We start from the raw sequence: 15,585 nt of genomic DNA, 5'->3' as shown, positions 1-15,585 counted from the left end.
AATGTGGACGACAGGTCAGACCGGGGGGGTCACAGAGTCGGAGCAGAGTTTCGTGTGTGGTCCCCAGAAAGTTATGTGCTGTTTGGACGTGTCCATGTTTATATGCATCTAATGCATGTGCTGTGTGTGGGTGTTGGGGCTGAGTCACAATGCTAAACACAACGGCCCACAGAGGATTGGCATAGCCGTACAGGCCTTTTTCTTTCCAGGGTGTTTATTTAAACAGAGAAGCAGAAATAAAGATGCACCAGTCAGAATTGTGTGTGTTTTTGTACAGCTTTGACCTGCCGAAACAGATTTTTTTTTTTGTCCTAAAAGCTGTTCCTTTTAAAACAGGAAGAACAACAAAACAGGAAGTTTCAAAAACAGCCTTTAAGCTATTTATACACTAGCCATCCTTCTGTGTGTGGTCGTTAATTAGTTGTAATAGGAGCGGAGGCGACGTCATGCACATGTAAGTGCCGTTGCTGTAAAAACGGGAAACAAAATTATTAGCATCTTTAGCACGTTATGATAGCATTTAGTTTTACTTGGAGGTTTGAGCTCCTTGAAGAAAGACTTCAGACTTGACTTAGACACGCGGTCGGGGAATTGAGTTATTAACGACGTCATTGTCAAGACAAACTAAAAAAGCCTTTTTTTGACACATTCAGTAGATTTATATTTCAAATCAGATAAATGTCACACTTTATGATGTTCCAGAAAAATACAAATCAGCACAGTTTATGTACATGCTTCAAAAAGTAAACAAAAAAAAAAGGTGCATGCTTATGCATAAAATTAAGGGCGAATGGTATCAGAATTGAACACTGCTTACATAAATAATTAGCAGACTAGTTGAGAAAGTGTTTGCTTAGGTCGATAGAGACTTGAGACTTGAAGAGCACTTGTCTCCTTGAAACTTGACTTGGACTTGTCCGTCAGATGTGACTTAGCTTAACTCTGACATTTTCAAAAGGCTGCCAGTGCTTTCAAGTCCAGGGTGTTTCAAAGCAGGCAAAGACTGAAATCTTGTCAAACTTAAACAGAGTTACTTTCAGGTACTCCGTCCAGCATTTGTGTTTGCTGAAAGTATTGCTCTTTTGTAGATAAAAAGAATAACAGAAATGTATTAATTCAATTCAAAAATGCTAAATCAAATGTTGTTTTAACTCATATTATTCAAGGTTCTTTAAGAAGTTGAAATGAAATATCTCCATAGAACTTGTGTATTTCTTATAATGTCACCGTTAGACCCATTAAAAATACATAACATGGAGGGTTTTTTATCAGCAACAACTTCCACACTGAAGACTGTGAAAGTTGACCACTGATTCTGTTCAAAAACCAATTTCTTGGTAAATATGAAACAAAGACGTTTGAGGTCAACATCAATTCTTTTTGACTTCTTTTTTTTTTTTTTATATTTGTTTACAGGAAACAATACAAGAGGGTCCTGTACAGCGTCGTTACCATCCAGAAGAACTACCGTGCTCACTTTTGGAGACGCGCCTTCGTGCGCCTGCGCTTGGCTGCCGTCATCCTGCAGAAACACCGCAGGGGACAACTCGCTCGGTCCGTCTGCCACAAACTTAGGGAGGAAAAGCGGAGGCGGGAGGAAGAGGAGAAGAAAAGGAGGGAAGAGGAAGAGGAGAGGAGGCGTTTAGAGGACGAGAGGGAAAGGATGGAGGAGGAGGAGAGACGGAAAGAAGAGGAGAGACTTAAGGAGGAAGAGGAGGGCAAAAGGAGGGCAGAGGAGGAGGAGGAGCAGAGACTGATGAAGGAGAAAGAAGAACAGCAGAAATTGGCAGCTAAAGGGGATACAACAAGGTAGAATGTAGTTTTTGTGTTTGTTGTGTAACTTTCTTTACTTTATACTCTAATTATAAAATCAATATTCTATCTGTAGGAACTCCCTTGTGAATGGTGCTTGCCCTAAGGTAACTCAATTTCATCTTCCGCTTCTAAAATAATAACTCAAACATGATGTGTGAACAGATGGTTGAATTTTCTGAACCGTTCTGGTCAACAGCAGGATCTCACCCAGACTCCGTCCTACAACCACACCTCTGAGGAGGAGAGCCGCCAGATGGAGGAGATCCTGCGTCTCGAGCGGGAGATCGAGCGTCTGCAGAAGCAGCAGGAGGATGGCGTGTCGCTCCTCGGGGACGTTTCTCGCGAGGAGCTGCGTCAGATGAGGGACGCTGAGATCTACAGGCTGGAGAAGGAGGCGTCTCGCGTGGCAACGGAGTTCCTGGAGCTGCTGGACTTCGGAGGGCTAGAGCCATCGCTCTCGAGCGAGGAAAATCTCCACGAAGTGAACGAATCGGCAGCTCCTTTGGCCGAGGAGGAAGTGGACGAGGGTTTCCCCGCGGAGGACGAATGTGTTCCTTTGCCAGACTTTCCTCCCCCAGCTGCGGTTCCTCTTGATACAGACGTGTTTCAGAGTATTCCTCCTCCTCCCCCTGCCTTTGCAGAAGGAGTCACGGTGTCCTCATCCTCAGGTCCTCACTCTGGACCAGAAAAACTCCCCCCTGCCACCACTAATGGACTTAATCATACCCCCATTGTTACAGACTCCCAAACCCGTCCCCCTCCTCCTTCTCCTCTTATAGTGACTAATGGAGAAAGGCAGCCATGCCAGACAACTACCAGGACTTTGGATTTTGTGCCTTTGAATGATGTGCCATCGCAGTCAAACCTGCCAGACGCAGAGTCAGACTATGATCAGGAGGAGTTTGAGGAGGCCCATGGGAGCTCAGGTGCTAGCATCAACGATGGCCATATCACAGACGAGGAGGTGCTACGAGAATCCTCCTGCACACAAAACAGCCTGGATTCTTTCAGAGGCAGCTCAGACTCCGTAAGTTCAGCTTCTGCTGAATATTTATCTATCAAAACTTTCTTGCCTCATTGAAACCCCACACCTCTGTGTATTTAATTTTATGTCATAGACCAACAACCAGGAGTAGGATTGTTGTCCATCTGAAAGTTGAACCTCTGCCTCAGTCTTTTGTAGCCTCTCAACTAGGACTGGACAATAAATCAGTAACAATATATATAGTGATAGGCAGGTGATCAATATCAATAAATGACATGTTCTTTATAATGCTGAATAATTTCACTGAACTCTGATCCAACATTCTGGTGGATGTAGACAGAGGAAAGGCTTAAGCTACTCTAACAGCCAGCTTAAAACATATCAACTAATTCACTCACTCTTTGGTTACCTATAGCAACAACCTGTTGAGTAGCATACGGCTACCTAGCAACAAGCTGTTGAGTAACTTGTACAGCAGCAGTTTCAGGGTTGTCCACTGGGCCTCATAACTGCTTAAAAATAATAAAACAAAAACAGTAAAACAGTGGCATGGAGTGGAGTGGAAGAAGAAAAGGGGTACAACAGCTTGAGGGGAAATGGTGGATAAAATGGTCACTTTGTTAGCTTGGCCGTATTTTAGGTATTTAAAGCAAAAAAAAAAACTAATCAATAATTATCGGTATCGACTGATATGAAACCCTTATACTGTGATACATTTCATTAAATCGTCCAGCGACACTCTGAATAGGTTTGCTCTGTCTTTCACTCCATCCATCCTCCCATCAACTTTCACCAGCTTCATAATTCTGGCACTACCAGGTGGCCTTCTGGGAATGCTGTGTTCAGGGCGATATGCAGTGTAGGTTCCCCCCCCCAACCCCCCCGCCCCCCCATGTAGGCTAAAAGTTTCAGCTCTGGTTTCCTCAGACGAGGCAACCTCGTTCTTCATGTTTGCTGTGTTTCCTCCATGACTTGTGGCAAACTTTAAACAGGACTTCTTATGGTTGTCTTCCTCCCTCACCTGAAGGCTAGATTTGTGCTGTGTGCAACTAAAAGTTGTCCTAGCATGAAATCCTCCCACCTCAACCATGGAAGCTCCTCCGGACTGACCATCGGCCTATTGGATGCTTCTCTTTGCCTGACATTTTTTGGACATGTGTCATGTGGTCTCCATTTTGAGATGTGTTTTTGATCAGGGTTATGTGAGCTGTTCAAAGGTTGGGATATTAGGTAATAATCAAACCCTGCTTTTAGCTTCTTTACAGCTTTAGCTCTGATGTGCCTGATGTGTTCCTTGGTCTTCATGTGGTTTTGTTCTCTAATGTTCAACAAACCTCTGAGGCCTTCACAGAACAGCTGAATTTATACCGAGTTCAAGTTGCACACATGTGAGCTCAGTTTCCTTATTAGGTGACAATTAATTGGCTGCACTGGATGTTATTTGGTAGCATGAGAGAAGAAAATGTTTTAAACAGTTTTACTGTACATTGCGCTGGTCTAACTTAAAATCAGAATAAAGTACATAAAAGTGTGAAGGCGTGGCAGAATGTGTTCAAGAGATTTGAGAACTTTTGCGAGTCACTATATTATAAGCCAAATCACTGAAAGTAACATCTGAAGCAAGTAGACATAAACTACTCGAAATATGCATTATTAAAGTTGAAACCTAAACGAGAGCTCACTGAGGTTGCTCTCACATGCACTAAAACACCAAGAATGTCCGGTGTTTATTATTTTGCTTTAACATATGACTTCTCCACACATGATCCTTTGCTGTGTTGCCTGCTGCTGTTACCACAAGGCCCAGCTCACATGGAAACAACAATGAAGCTGACTAGAAATCGTTTGTTTTGGCTCCGCAGATGTGGCTGCATTTGAGCCTAAATGCAAGATACCGCTGGCTTAGCAGAGCCTTCAGTCTGAACTTTGTGGCATCAGCAGAATGTCAGAGGAAAAGAAAAATGTTGTATGTGTTGGCATGCAGAAACGTGCATCTGTGTTGGTGTGAAGGGACGGCTTTTAAAGATTTCTGCAAGCGAGTTCAGACAGAATGGCAGAAGTGAAATTACAGAATGGTGCAGATCTAAATGAAGCGGTCGTTAATTATACTTGCAGCTCAAAGATTTTTTTTTTTGTACCTTATGCATGTTGAGCAAAGCGTTGCTGTGTATTTCACATCCACCCAGAGTGAAGCAACATCACGGTGCTGCTGTGTTTCAGTTCATTGACAGTGACGAGGAGAATGACGGCTACGTGGACACAGATGAGGAGATTTCCAATGGGAGAGTGAGTTTGCTGAATGGCACTGGGCCTCCATATTTCCATGGCTACCTCTACATGAAGGGTGAGTACCGAGCCACTGCCCATGAGGCATGCAAACGATTAACGCACAGCTTAAATATGTCGACCTTGGGTCTTTCAGACTGGTTCGTATCCTTGCATTTTAGTCACCGGAAGCAGCAGCGTTTTAAGTGAAATATCTCGTCACATTTCAAAATGATCCAATAAACATCTCAGGTGGACTCATGATCCCATGGCGTCGCCGCTGGTGTGTGCTCAAAGACGAGACCTTCATGTGGTTCCGGGCCAAACAGGATTCCCTCAAATCTGGCTGGCTTTACAAAAAAGGCGGAGGGATGTCCACTTTGTCTCGGCGCAACTGGAAGATGCGATGGTTTGTCCTGCGCGAGGCAAAACTCATGTACTTTGAGAACGACAGCGAAGAGAAGCTGAAAGGGACCATAGACATCCGTGCAGCCAAGTAAGAAACCTTGAATAAATGTCATACAGTGTCAAGTATTTTAAAGTTGTTGTTTTTTTCCATCTTGTCATGATATAACCAATTATATTTAATTTTTCAAGTGGAAAGAAGATGATAAACGGGCCTCAAAATAGCTTACAAGTCCGGAAAGTGCGTTGTGCTTTTACATTCAGACCCCCTAATATCCTAATACCTCTAGATAAAGTCAAGTGCATCAAATTTCCTTCAGAAAACACCCTTGTAGGAAACAATCTGTAAAAATTACAACTGTCGTTATTTTTTATTTTTTTTTTAATTCTGCCCTCGAGTTGCAGTAAACTACAGGCCATCTCAGTAGAAACAGTAAACATGTGGGAGGAGGTGCCTCAATCAGATAAGATGAAAACTGAACTTTTTTGGACTAAAAGCCCAAAAATCTAACCCTGCACATGACCCTGAACACACCATGACGGCCATGGAATTAAAATGCGTTGGCAGCAGCGTCATTCTGTCGGGATATTGACTCTGTAAAGCATTAACTAAAGGATGCTGAATTCAAACACAGATTTTTATTTATTTTGAAACTTATTTGACCATCGTTGCTTGCTGCTTTAAGTTGGTTTGTTGCATAAAACCCAAATTTAATTCATTGAAGTTTCTGGCCGCAGCAGGACAAATGTTAAAAGGTTTAAAGGGTATAAACTATTTTTGCAAGGCACTGCAGTGATCATTTTATCATTGTCAAAAATAACTCTGCGTGTCTTTTAAAGGGAGATTGTGGACAACCACGAGAAGGAAAATGCTCTGAACATTGTCACTGAGGAGAGGACTTATCAGATCTATGCCGAGTCCCCCGAAGATGCCAGGTAAATTAAATTCCCATTATCTCTGTTCATCTTGCTTTCTGCCAAGTGCTGCTTTTTTAAATTGTCTTTACCTACAAGTATAGAAATTAAGTTCCCCCTTGTGGTTGCCCGATGGAGGTTCACTGTTTAATTTGCAATTACGTGTTTGCTGACTTTGTGCTTTCTGAACTCCCTCTGACCCACTCAGTGGTTGGTTCAATGTGCTGAGTCGGGTCCACAGCGCCAGCCCGGAGCAGCTCCTGGAGATGCACCACGAACAGGCCAACCCAAAGAATGCTGTGGTGAGGGCCTCGGCTCCAGCCTCAGTTATTTTTTTATTTTTTTTTATTGTACAGTGAGACGTGAATAAACATGTAATTGATTCCGCTAAAGTATGAAGGTCCAGTCCAGTTTTGAGGTTAGATTATAACTTTGGTTTTACTTGAAGAATTTGAAACTGAAGCTCTCTGATCTGTAGCAAGGTTAATTTATCTGACCTACAGCTTCTCTCTTGCATCCTTTAGGAGGAGTCGATGTCTACAGAAAATACTTTGCATTTAAAAGGCAAAGCTTTTCATTCACACCACCATTTTTTTCTTTGTAGGGTACACTAGATGTGGGTTTGATTGATTCTGTTTGTGCATCAGACAACCCAGACAGGTGAGTTTCTAAATGTTATTTCACCTAATAGGATCTTTCAACATCTTTAATTTCTTTATGAGTTGCTTCTATGTAATCAGACTGTCTTTAAACATTTAATTTGGTCTTGATCAGCAGTTTTGCTCTCTCTCCCTTTTTTATTGTGTTCTGGTATCTCTCTATGATTGCATTGTGGTTGGTTGACCCATTGCAAATGCAGAATGTAAACAAAGAGAAGGCAAAGGAACAATTATAGTGGATAAACAGTCTCCGAAAGCAAGGCTGTCATGATCTGGACTGTTTTTTTTACAGATGCAATTCCTTTAAGGAAAGTCATTTGCCAAGGAGTCATTAAAATCATTGTCACTTTTGTGCAGTCTGCATAACATTTTAATTGATGTGATTTTGTCCCTTTTTCCACTTTTGTTTACAAGTCTGCAACAATTACCTATTTTATTGACAGAACAAATATTTTATTGAAGTGAGTGTTACTGCACTAAAAGTTTAATTTTCTGATAGTTCCCCTAACTAAGGAAAATGTATCTGAATTCAGACAAATAGGGAGCTGAAACCGATACAGTGACATTATTGTCAAGGGTGTCTTGCTGGGAATAATCCAGACAGATCAACAAACCAGCATTTATGACACAGTTTTCCAAAAAATATGCTCAAAACAGGTTTGTGATCTTTAGAAAAACTGGCCATTTAAAATGCGGTTGCATTATTTACTGGGGTTCCGACACTACGTCAGTCTGAATAGACCAACAACAGACATCACAATCTTTGTTTGGTCTGGCACCCTAAGACCAATCATTTGAAAATGCCTTGATCTAAAACAAAACAAAATGCCTAAAAGCAAGACATTTTTATGCCAGAATAATTTATAGGTAACACATTTTCTCCCAGTAAATTCACGGCAACTTGATAAAAAGCCAAAATCCCCAGGAAAGTGTAAAAAGCTCTTTTATGAGACCAATTTCAAATATCTGAAGGTCTGGCTGCTTGGAGGGAGACTATGTAGATCTGAGGTGTGGTTTAACACTTTTTGCAAAGTCTTTTTTTTTTTTTTTAAGAAAAATCTTCAAAGTGATTATTTTCTCTCTCTAGACCAAACTCCTTTGTGATCATCACGGCCAACAGAGTGATCCACTGCAACACAGACACGCCTGAGGAGATGCACCACTGGATTGGTCTGCTGCAAAAATCTAAGGGAGATACAAAAGTCGATGGGCAGGAGTTCCTAGTCAGAGGTCAGCCTGGATCTGGATTCATATACATGTGTAGTGATAGATTTTCATTCAGAAGATTAAACTTCAGTAATCAATATTCTAAGTAGCAATCCATGGCAACATGTCGGTTTTAATTCTCAGGCTGGCTGCATAAAGAAATGAAGTCAGGAGCAAAGAGTACCTCTCTGAAGCTGAAGAAGCGCTGGTTTGTTCTCACCACAAACTCCCTTGACTACTACAAGTCATCAGAGCGCAACACAACTAAGCTGGGAACACTGGTCTTGAACAGCCTCTGTTCTGTGGTGCAACCGGATGAGAAAGTCTTCAAGGACTCTGGTAGGTTTAACATCAGTTAGCGCCGTCGTTTCTGATCTTTTTTTTTTGCATATATCCCATGTCTCTTTTCTCCACTCCTCCCAGGTTACTGGAATATCATTGTTTATGGGCGTAAACACTCTTACCGACTTTATACTAAAATGCTGAACGAAGCCATGCGGTGGGCAAACGCCATACAGGGAGTGATAGACAACAAAGTTCCCATCGAAACACCGACTCAGCAACTCATCAGGGACATCAAGGTGATGAACCTCTTAGTTTGACTTTTTGTTGTGATTCACTGATAACTGATGACTTGAGGAATTGATGATTTATCTCAGGACTGACCACTCCAAATATTTCAGTAAAATGACAAACATTCTTTCTAGCTTAGCAAACCTTTGGCAGGGACACACACGGTTGTGAAGTGAGGTACTTGAGCTGTGTGCTGTGCTGTTCGTGTGGTTTTGCTTTTCCAGAACAACACCCCTTTCTCCCTACCATTCATCCAGACTTTGTGACATTAAACTCTGTAATAATTCTTTCAGTTCTATCGTAGCATACATTTCTTTGTATTAGGCCTAATTTACACAAGATTGAGACCATATTTTCAATACTTAAGATTACTTTGAGCTTGGAAGGTCTCCATAGGTTCTTGGTGAAGTCTTCTTGTTCTTATTACGACTGCAGTTCACTCTCCTTTCTGTGTAGTAGCATTTGGGTTGTTTTGAGCATGCACAAATCTTCCATGCACAGGTTGTATTAATTCATAATGGGAGTAGCAGCATCTCAGGGTAGTGTGTGTGTGTGTGTGTGTGTGTGCATGCGTGTGTGATGTAGTGGCAGAAATTATCTGGTGTGGATTAATTATCAGAAAATTTAAAGCAGGCCTCACTCCAGGGCTACAACCTCATCACACCCACACTGGGCTGGAGGTACTCCAAGAAAATTAATGTAACTCTCTTGGCACCGTGGCTGCTATTTACTGCAGTGTGTAATGTCTTCAGCAGCAAATGCTGCTATACACTTGTACGTCATAGAAATTGGTGTGCACTGGCCTCGTCCAGTGCACATATATTCAAACTGTCCAGACTTGGCTGTGCTGCTTGCTGGGAGACTGAATACAGTGTTTTCATGGTGGCTTCAAATGAAAAACATAATTGTCATGCTTTTTTTTTCATGCTGCCTTCCAGACAGCACGGTGGTTAAAATTATTGCATAATCCTCAGCAAGACTGAAACATGAGTGCAGAAAACTGTAAAAGAAATAGGTCAATTTATCAGATAGTAGAAGTGTTGAGAAACATCCTCATTCAGATGTGATCCCTCAGCTGTGCCATTGAGGTAGGATGAGTAGCACAAGGAATTTATTTGGCAAATGCTAAGAACATAGTAGCCTTATGAAATGCAATTTTTTATTCATTCCAGCCATGTTTGAGAAATCCTGAAGACTTTAAATCTTAATTTGGTGAGAAGCATTCTTTGTGAGTCAGTTAATGAAGGCATGAAATAACAAATTTGTGATTTTGCTGTTACAGGAGAGCAGTTTAAATGTGGAGGCTGTGGAGCAGACGTACTGGAGGAACCCCATCCTGAGATATACCCAGCATCCTTTGCACTCCCCCCTTCTACCTCTACCTTATGGAGATGTCAGCGTCCACTGTGAGTGTTCATTCACACAGTTTTCAAAGTTGTTGATTGTTTTTATTATTATTATTTGTATTGGCCAATAGTGCATTCAGAAAAACCTTTTTAAGAACATTCTTGAGGTCATCCAAAGATTTGTGTCAGCTATAAGATGATCCTCCTGATGTAATAATTTTGATGCCATACGTTTTCTTTCTGCATTCTGTCTTACTAACTATTTTTTATGGCTTAGTTTGAAGTATTCAATGAGTGTGATTGAAAGAAAAATAATTTTCTCTGGCTAAGCAAACCGTTCTCCCCTCTGCGTCTTTTAGTGCAAAAGGAAAAAGGTTACACCAGCCTGCAGGACGAAGCCGTGAAGATTTTTAACTCGCTGCAGGAGATGGAGGCCGTGTCAGACCCGGTGCCAATCATTCAGGGAATCCTGCAAACCTGTCAAGACTTGAGGCCGTTACGAGATGAGGTTTACTGTCAGCTGATCAAACAGACCAATCACGTCCCGCACCCCAACAGTCCTGCCAACCGAGCCCACTGGCATCTCCTGACCTGCATGAGCTGCACCTTCCTGCCCAGCCGAGGAATCCTGCGCTACCTCAAGTTTCACCTGAAAAGGTGAAGCTCTGCTTGGACTAAAGCGATGAGAAGTTTGAGCTCTGGTCTGAATGTTTGTTTGTTTTTTTGCACCTCTGCATTTTCTTCAGGATTAAGGAGTTGTTTCCTGGGACAGAAATTGAAATGTTTGCCCATTTTATCGGGGAGTCTCTGAAGAAGACAAAGATGAGAGAGTTTGTCCCATCCCAGGAGGAGATCGTGGCACTTCTTACCAGGCAGGAAATGACCACCACAGTCTACTGCCACGGAGGAGGCTCCTGCAAGATCTCCATCAACTCTAACACCACTGCTGGAGAGGTAAGTAGACCACAATCACTGCTTATTGATTAGTTTTCCTTGTGTCGAAACAAGTCCAACTTTAAAAAGTCATTTTTAGAAGATTGTTAATACACACCACAGCTGGACAGTACTTAATCTTCTCCTGAAACTCAGTGCACAAGGTTGGAATATACAATTGAGGAATCTTTGACCACTCCTCTTTTTTACTATCTGTCTGTATTGTCCAGGCTCATAGGTTCTCTTTTCATTTTCTCTCTTAAGCTCTGCCCATGGGTTTCTAAAAGGATTAGGTCTGGGGACTGAGGCGAAGGTTAATTTATTAAACCACTCCTGTGTTGATTTAGCCATATATTTTGGTTTGTTATCCTTATCAAAGACCCAATGATGAGTTGTGGTTGTTTCCTGCTAGAAGTCACCACATGTTTATCCACATTTTGCTGGTATTTCACAAAGTCAGTACACCATCAGTCCAAAAATAAAAACTAAACCACACGTCCCCTTTATGGATTACTTTAAGGCCCTGTGTCACATCGTATTTATACACAAGGAACGTATGATGTTGTAGATTACTAAAGTAAGGTTCCTAGACACTGATCTGCTCAAGATTTAAAAAATTAATCACCAGCAATTTTATTACCTTTTATGTCTTAAAATGTAATTTTTCCTACTTTAAACAAATGTACTGAATGTAGAAAAAAAAATAATTTGCGCATCTTTACAAGTGGTGACACTAAGGGCGAAAGCTGCTTTGTTAAACATTTGACTGTTTCTTCTCTTTGTCAGGTGGTGGAGAAGCTGATCAGAGGTCTGGCTATGGAGGACAGCAGAAACATGTTTGCGCTCTTTGAGCACAACAATACTGTGGACAAAGCTGTGGAAAGCAGGGTGCTCGTGGCTGATGTTCTGGCTAAATTTGAAAGGTATGCGTGAACTTTTTTCTTTTTTTCTCCCCAGACATTATCTTTAATCAGAGACACACAGAAATCTGTGTCCTGGGGATGACAGCGATATGAAGACGAGGTAATAAAAGTGGATAAAACCAGATGTGGGAGTGACAGGTTTACGGCTTTCTCTCTCCAGACTGGCTGGCAGTGAGGAGGCTCGGGATGAGGGCCAGTGGAGGCTGTATTTTAAACTCTACTGTTTCCTGGATGTTGAAAGCATGCCAAAGGAAGGAGTGGAGTTTGCGTTCATGTTTGAGCAGGTTTTTTTTTTTTTTTCTGATTTCAATGAAATTTGAATAAAATTGCTAAAAAAATAAAATAAAAATACATTCATGTTAAAGACAATATGTTTTTCTCTATTTTTGTCAGGCCCATGAGAGTTTGACCCGTGGCCACTTTCCTGCTCGTGAAGAGACACTGCAACACCTCGCCGCTCTGCGCCTGCAGTTCCTGTTTGGAGACAAAACCCGGATCGCGTGGAACCTGGAGAACGTCTACCCGGTGGGTCGCCTGCGCAACCGCATCCTGCAGTTCACCAAGGCGGGTGGAGCCTCCGGGTCGGGCCAGACTCTGGAGCGGAGGAGGACCAGCTTCCTGGACGGCACGCTGCGGCGCGGGCTGAAGACGGGCTCTATGAAGAAGCAGCGCATGGAGGAGGAGCAGATGCTGGAGATGTGGATAAAGGAGGAGATGTCTGCCACCAGGGCAAGCATTGTGGAGAAGTGGTCCCACCTCAAGGGTCTGGACCAGCACCAGGCCATGCTCAAATACATGAGCATAATAAAGGAATGGCCGGGATATGGATCCACGCTGTTTGACGTTGAGGTAATTTTTGATGTACAAGAAAGCGGATGACTTCTGGAAAGATTGGGACCGGTTTATATCAGTCTACCTGTGCTTGGGTCTTCACAGTGTAAAGAGGGAGGATTCCCACACGACCTCTGGCTGAGTGTGAGTGCCGAGAATGTGTCCGTCTACAAGAGAGGCGAGCCAAAGCCTCTGGAGACGTTCCCGTACGAGCACATCGTCTTCTTTGGGGCTCCACAGCCCTGCACCTACAAGATCACTGTGGATGAGAGGGAAATGTTTTTCGAGACACCAGAGGTACCATTTTTATTGGAACTTCTTATTGGCTTGCCGTAGCCTTTGTGCCCTAACTTTTTCACATTTTGTCACATTGCAAACACAAACTTTTCTGTATTGGATTTCATTGATTATTCTAAAAAAAAAAAGAAAAAAAGTTCCACATTTTCACATTTATTTTCGAATAAAACTTGAGAAGCGGGATATGGATTTATGTTGTCTTTTGGAGTATGTTCCAACTGGCCTTTCACAGAAAGCCTTCCTTGCTGATTCCTCTTTGAAAATAACTCAAACTCAGGTAGTTTGGTTTTAATCCATCTTTAAACAGTAATTCTTAAGTCTTGCTGCAGATTAGCAAGACCCCAATTGGGTCTAAGGCCATTTTAACACTGTAATTTGCTTTGATCTAGATCATTCCCTTTGTCGTTCCAGCTTTATCTTTACTATTGTCCAATTGCAAGATGAGCCTCTGCTCCTTTTGCAGTGACTAATTTGTTTTCCTTCGGGAGTTTCCCGTATTTAGTTACATTTTAAAATGTGAAAAAGTTCAATTGATATAACTGATTTTGCAAGTGGTGTTACTTTATTTTTTTTTAACCATTCATAGCTGTTGACTCCCCTTTAATTTGCTGCATTTCCGGCAGGTCGGAGAGATCACAAAGATCATGAAAGCGTACATAAACATGATTGTGAAGAAGCGCTGCAGTGTCAAATCTGTGTCCAGTTATGGAACCAACTGGATCCGGTGATCTACTGGAGACCAACACCATACCTACTCAGCTGCATCAACGGCACGGAGAAGAGATGGAGATGAGAGAAGAGGAACCACCTGCGATTTTGCCACAAAGATTTTGAGTTGACTTTAACGCACTCCGTTTAGAAATCCCCCCCAATAATATCCAAACATGATGCTTCTCCCACCTGTTTGGGCAGAGATTCTGAATGTTTATCCCCATGGACCTTCACGATCTTCCACGTAATCTCCAAAGGGTTACACTGGTCATTTCACGTTTTTTCTTATTTTTTAAACTGAAATCAGGCATTATTCTTCATAGGTTTTATTTAAACATTTTGAGCTCTTTGAGTATAATTTGAAACACCTTTGCATCTAAATTACCAAATCAGAAAAAATTCACACAACTTATGTGGCAAATGCACACTGACAGAGTTAGCGCCTTTATTTATTAGATTGGTGTTTGTTTTTTCCAAGAGTTTTTGGCCCCTTTTCTAATGAATGTTCTCCAGAATGGAGATCCCCTCAGGGTATTTATTAAGTCCCCTCATACTGCCTTACTTAAAAGCATAAATGTGGCCTTGCAGAAGCAAAATATAAACTGGTTTGTGATTATTTACACGTGAGGCAAATCCAATCCTCTAACAGGTTAAAAAAAGAACTAAAACTGATCAAACATGATTTTGGTAGACACACCAATTAAAAGTCTAAAACCCTTTTGTTCTACCAAGACTGAAAATTACAAAGTAGAATAATATGTGCGCTTCTGTTCCAGAAGAAGAACAAATGTGAGCTGAATGTATGTTTGAAAACAGCCAAAATGTGTGTTATTGAATGAAAGCATGACAGCATTTCATTGCATTTGTGAGCATAGTTTGCTTGTGTGTTTTTGCCTTTAGACATGTCAGCAATCAAGTGAGGGTGTGGTATTTATTTATTGAAAACACTCAATGGATTTGAGAGACAAGAAAGCTAAATGTGCTTGAAATGAGTTGCTAGTCTAATTTGTGCTTGTGTGGACACAGAAAGTGATGCTGAGATGGACCAGATGAATTGTCTCCATTTTGTTTTTGGGCTTCTCTGACTGTTAAATTTGTATTATTAAGTCAATGCCAACCAACCCTGCAGTATAGTTGATGGTTAGAGTAATATAATCTCGACATAATGAGCTTAGTATTTACCTCACATTAGATCACTGTCCTCCATTACACCCCGCTCGTTTTCACCAACAGTGGACACTCTGGTCAGCTGCCGGCGGCCACACCAGAGAGCGAGCCACCTTGCCGTTGATGATGACTGTATTTTTGAGACTTCTGATTGTTTTGATGAGGCAAAAAAAAAAAAAAAAACTGAAAATGCTTTATATAAGAATTTAAAAATGCTTTAATAAATTATTGTATTTGAAATAGTTTTTTTGTGTTGGTTTCATCCTTTACAATATGATTGAGAGACAATGTTGGATGTGTCTGAACAGGAAACACCAGAAACGAATAAATGGCAACAAAACGTTGAATATTGATTCATCTTTTATTCCCTCACAGATACTTTTTTTTTAGTTTGGAAAAAATAATTAACTCTCTTTTTATTCACTTCAAGAAAATATGTTCTGTCTTTAGTAAATGATTTGGAAAGTATGAATGCTGTGCTCCAAACTAGCTCTGGTACTGGTCAGTTGTTGGCCACCCCAGTTAAAAATGTTCCTGATCTGCCACTAGTCCCA

The 15,585-nt window shown here is 41.5% G+C and overlaps 1 protein-coding gene across 2 annotated transcripts in view; it reads left to right on the top strand.

Annotated features, from left to right (window-relative positions):
* myo10l3 (myosin X, like 3) overlaps positions 1–15,273 on the top strand; it is a 66,199-nt gene extending 50,926 nt beyond the window's left edge. The window contains exons 23-41 of one of the 2 annotated variants that reach the window (XM_016680820.1): positions 1,417–1,809; positions 1,889–1,919; positions 2,015–2,842; positions 5,021–5,144; positions 5,318–5,561; positions 6,311–6,406; positions 6,594–6,687; positions 6,990–7,045; positions 8,132–8,274; positions 8,395–8,589; positions 8,674–8,831; positions 10,106–10,229; positions 10,529–10,826; positions 10,916–11,123; positions 11,889–12,025; positions 12,186–12,309; positions 12,419–12,874; positions 12,962–13,153; positions 13,777–15,273. In XM_016680820.1, coding sequence (XP_016536306.1) covers positions 1,417–1,809; positions 1,889–1,919; positions 2,015–2,842; positions 5,021–5,144; positions 5,318–5,561; positions 6,311–6,406; positions 6,594–6,687; positions 6,990–7,045; positions 8,132–8,274; positions 8,395–8,589; positions 8,674–8,831; positions 10,106–10,229; positions 10,529–10,826; positions 10,916–11,123; positions 11,889–12,025; positions 12,186–12,309; positions 12,419–12,874; positions 12,962–13,153; positions 13,777–13,881 — 4,006 coding nt within the window. In that variant the 3' untranslated portion in view covers positions 13,882–15,273. Of the gene's footprint in view, positions 1–1,416; positions 1,810–1,888; positions 1,920–2,011; positions 2,843–5,020; positions 5,145–5,317; positions 5,562–6,310; positions 6,407–6,593; positions 6,688–6,989; positions 7,046–8,131; positions 8,275–8,394; positions 8,590–8,673; positions 8,832–10,105; positions 10,230–10,528; positions 10,827–10,915; positions 11,124–11,888; positions 12,026–12,185; positions 12,310–12,418; positions 12,875–12,961; positions 13,154–13,776 lie in introns of both variants that reach the window. The other variant, XM_007570285.2, reaches the window with a different exon arrangement.
* Positions 15,274–15,585: the final 312 nt, after the last annotated feature.

This window comes from Poecilia formosa, unplaced genomic scaffold (assembly GCF_000485575.1).
Source record: "Poecilia formosa unplaced genomic scaffold, Poecilia_formosa-5.1.2 Scaffold257, whole genome shotgun sequence".
In the NCBI taxonomy this organism is placed as follows: Eukaryota; Metazoa; Chordata; class Actinopteri; order Cyprinodontiformes; family Poeciliidae; genus Poecilia; species Poecilia formosa.
Note: the sequence above shows the minus strand (reverse complement) of the source record. Positions and strands in the feature narration are given on the sequence as shown.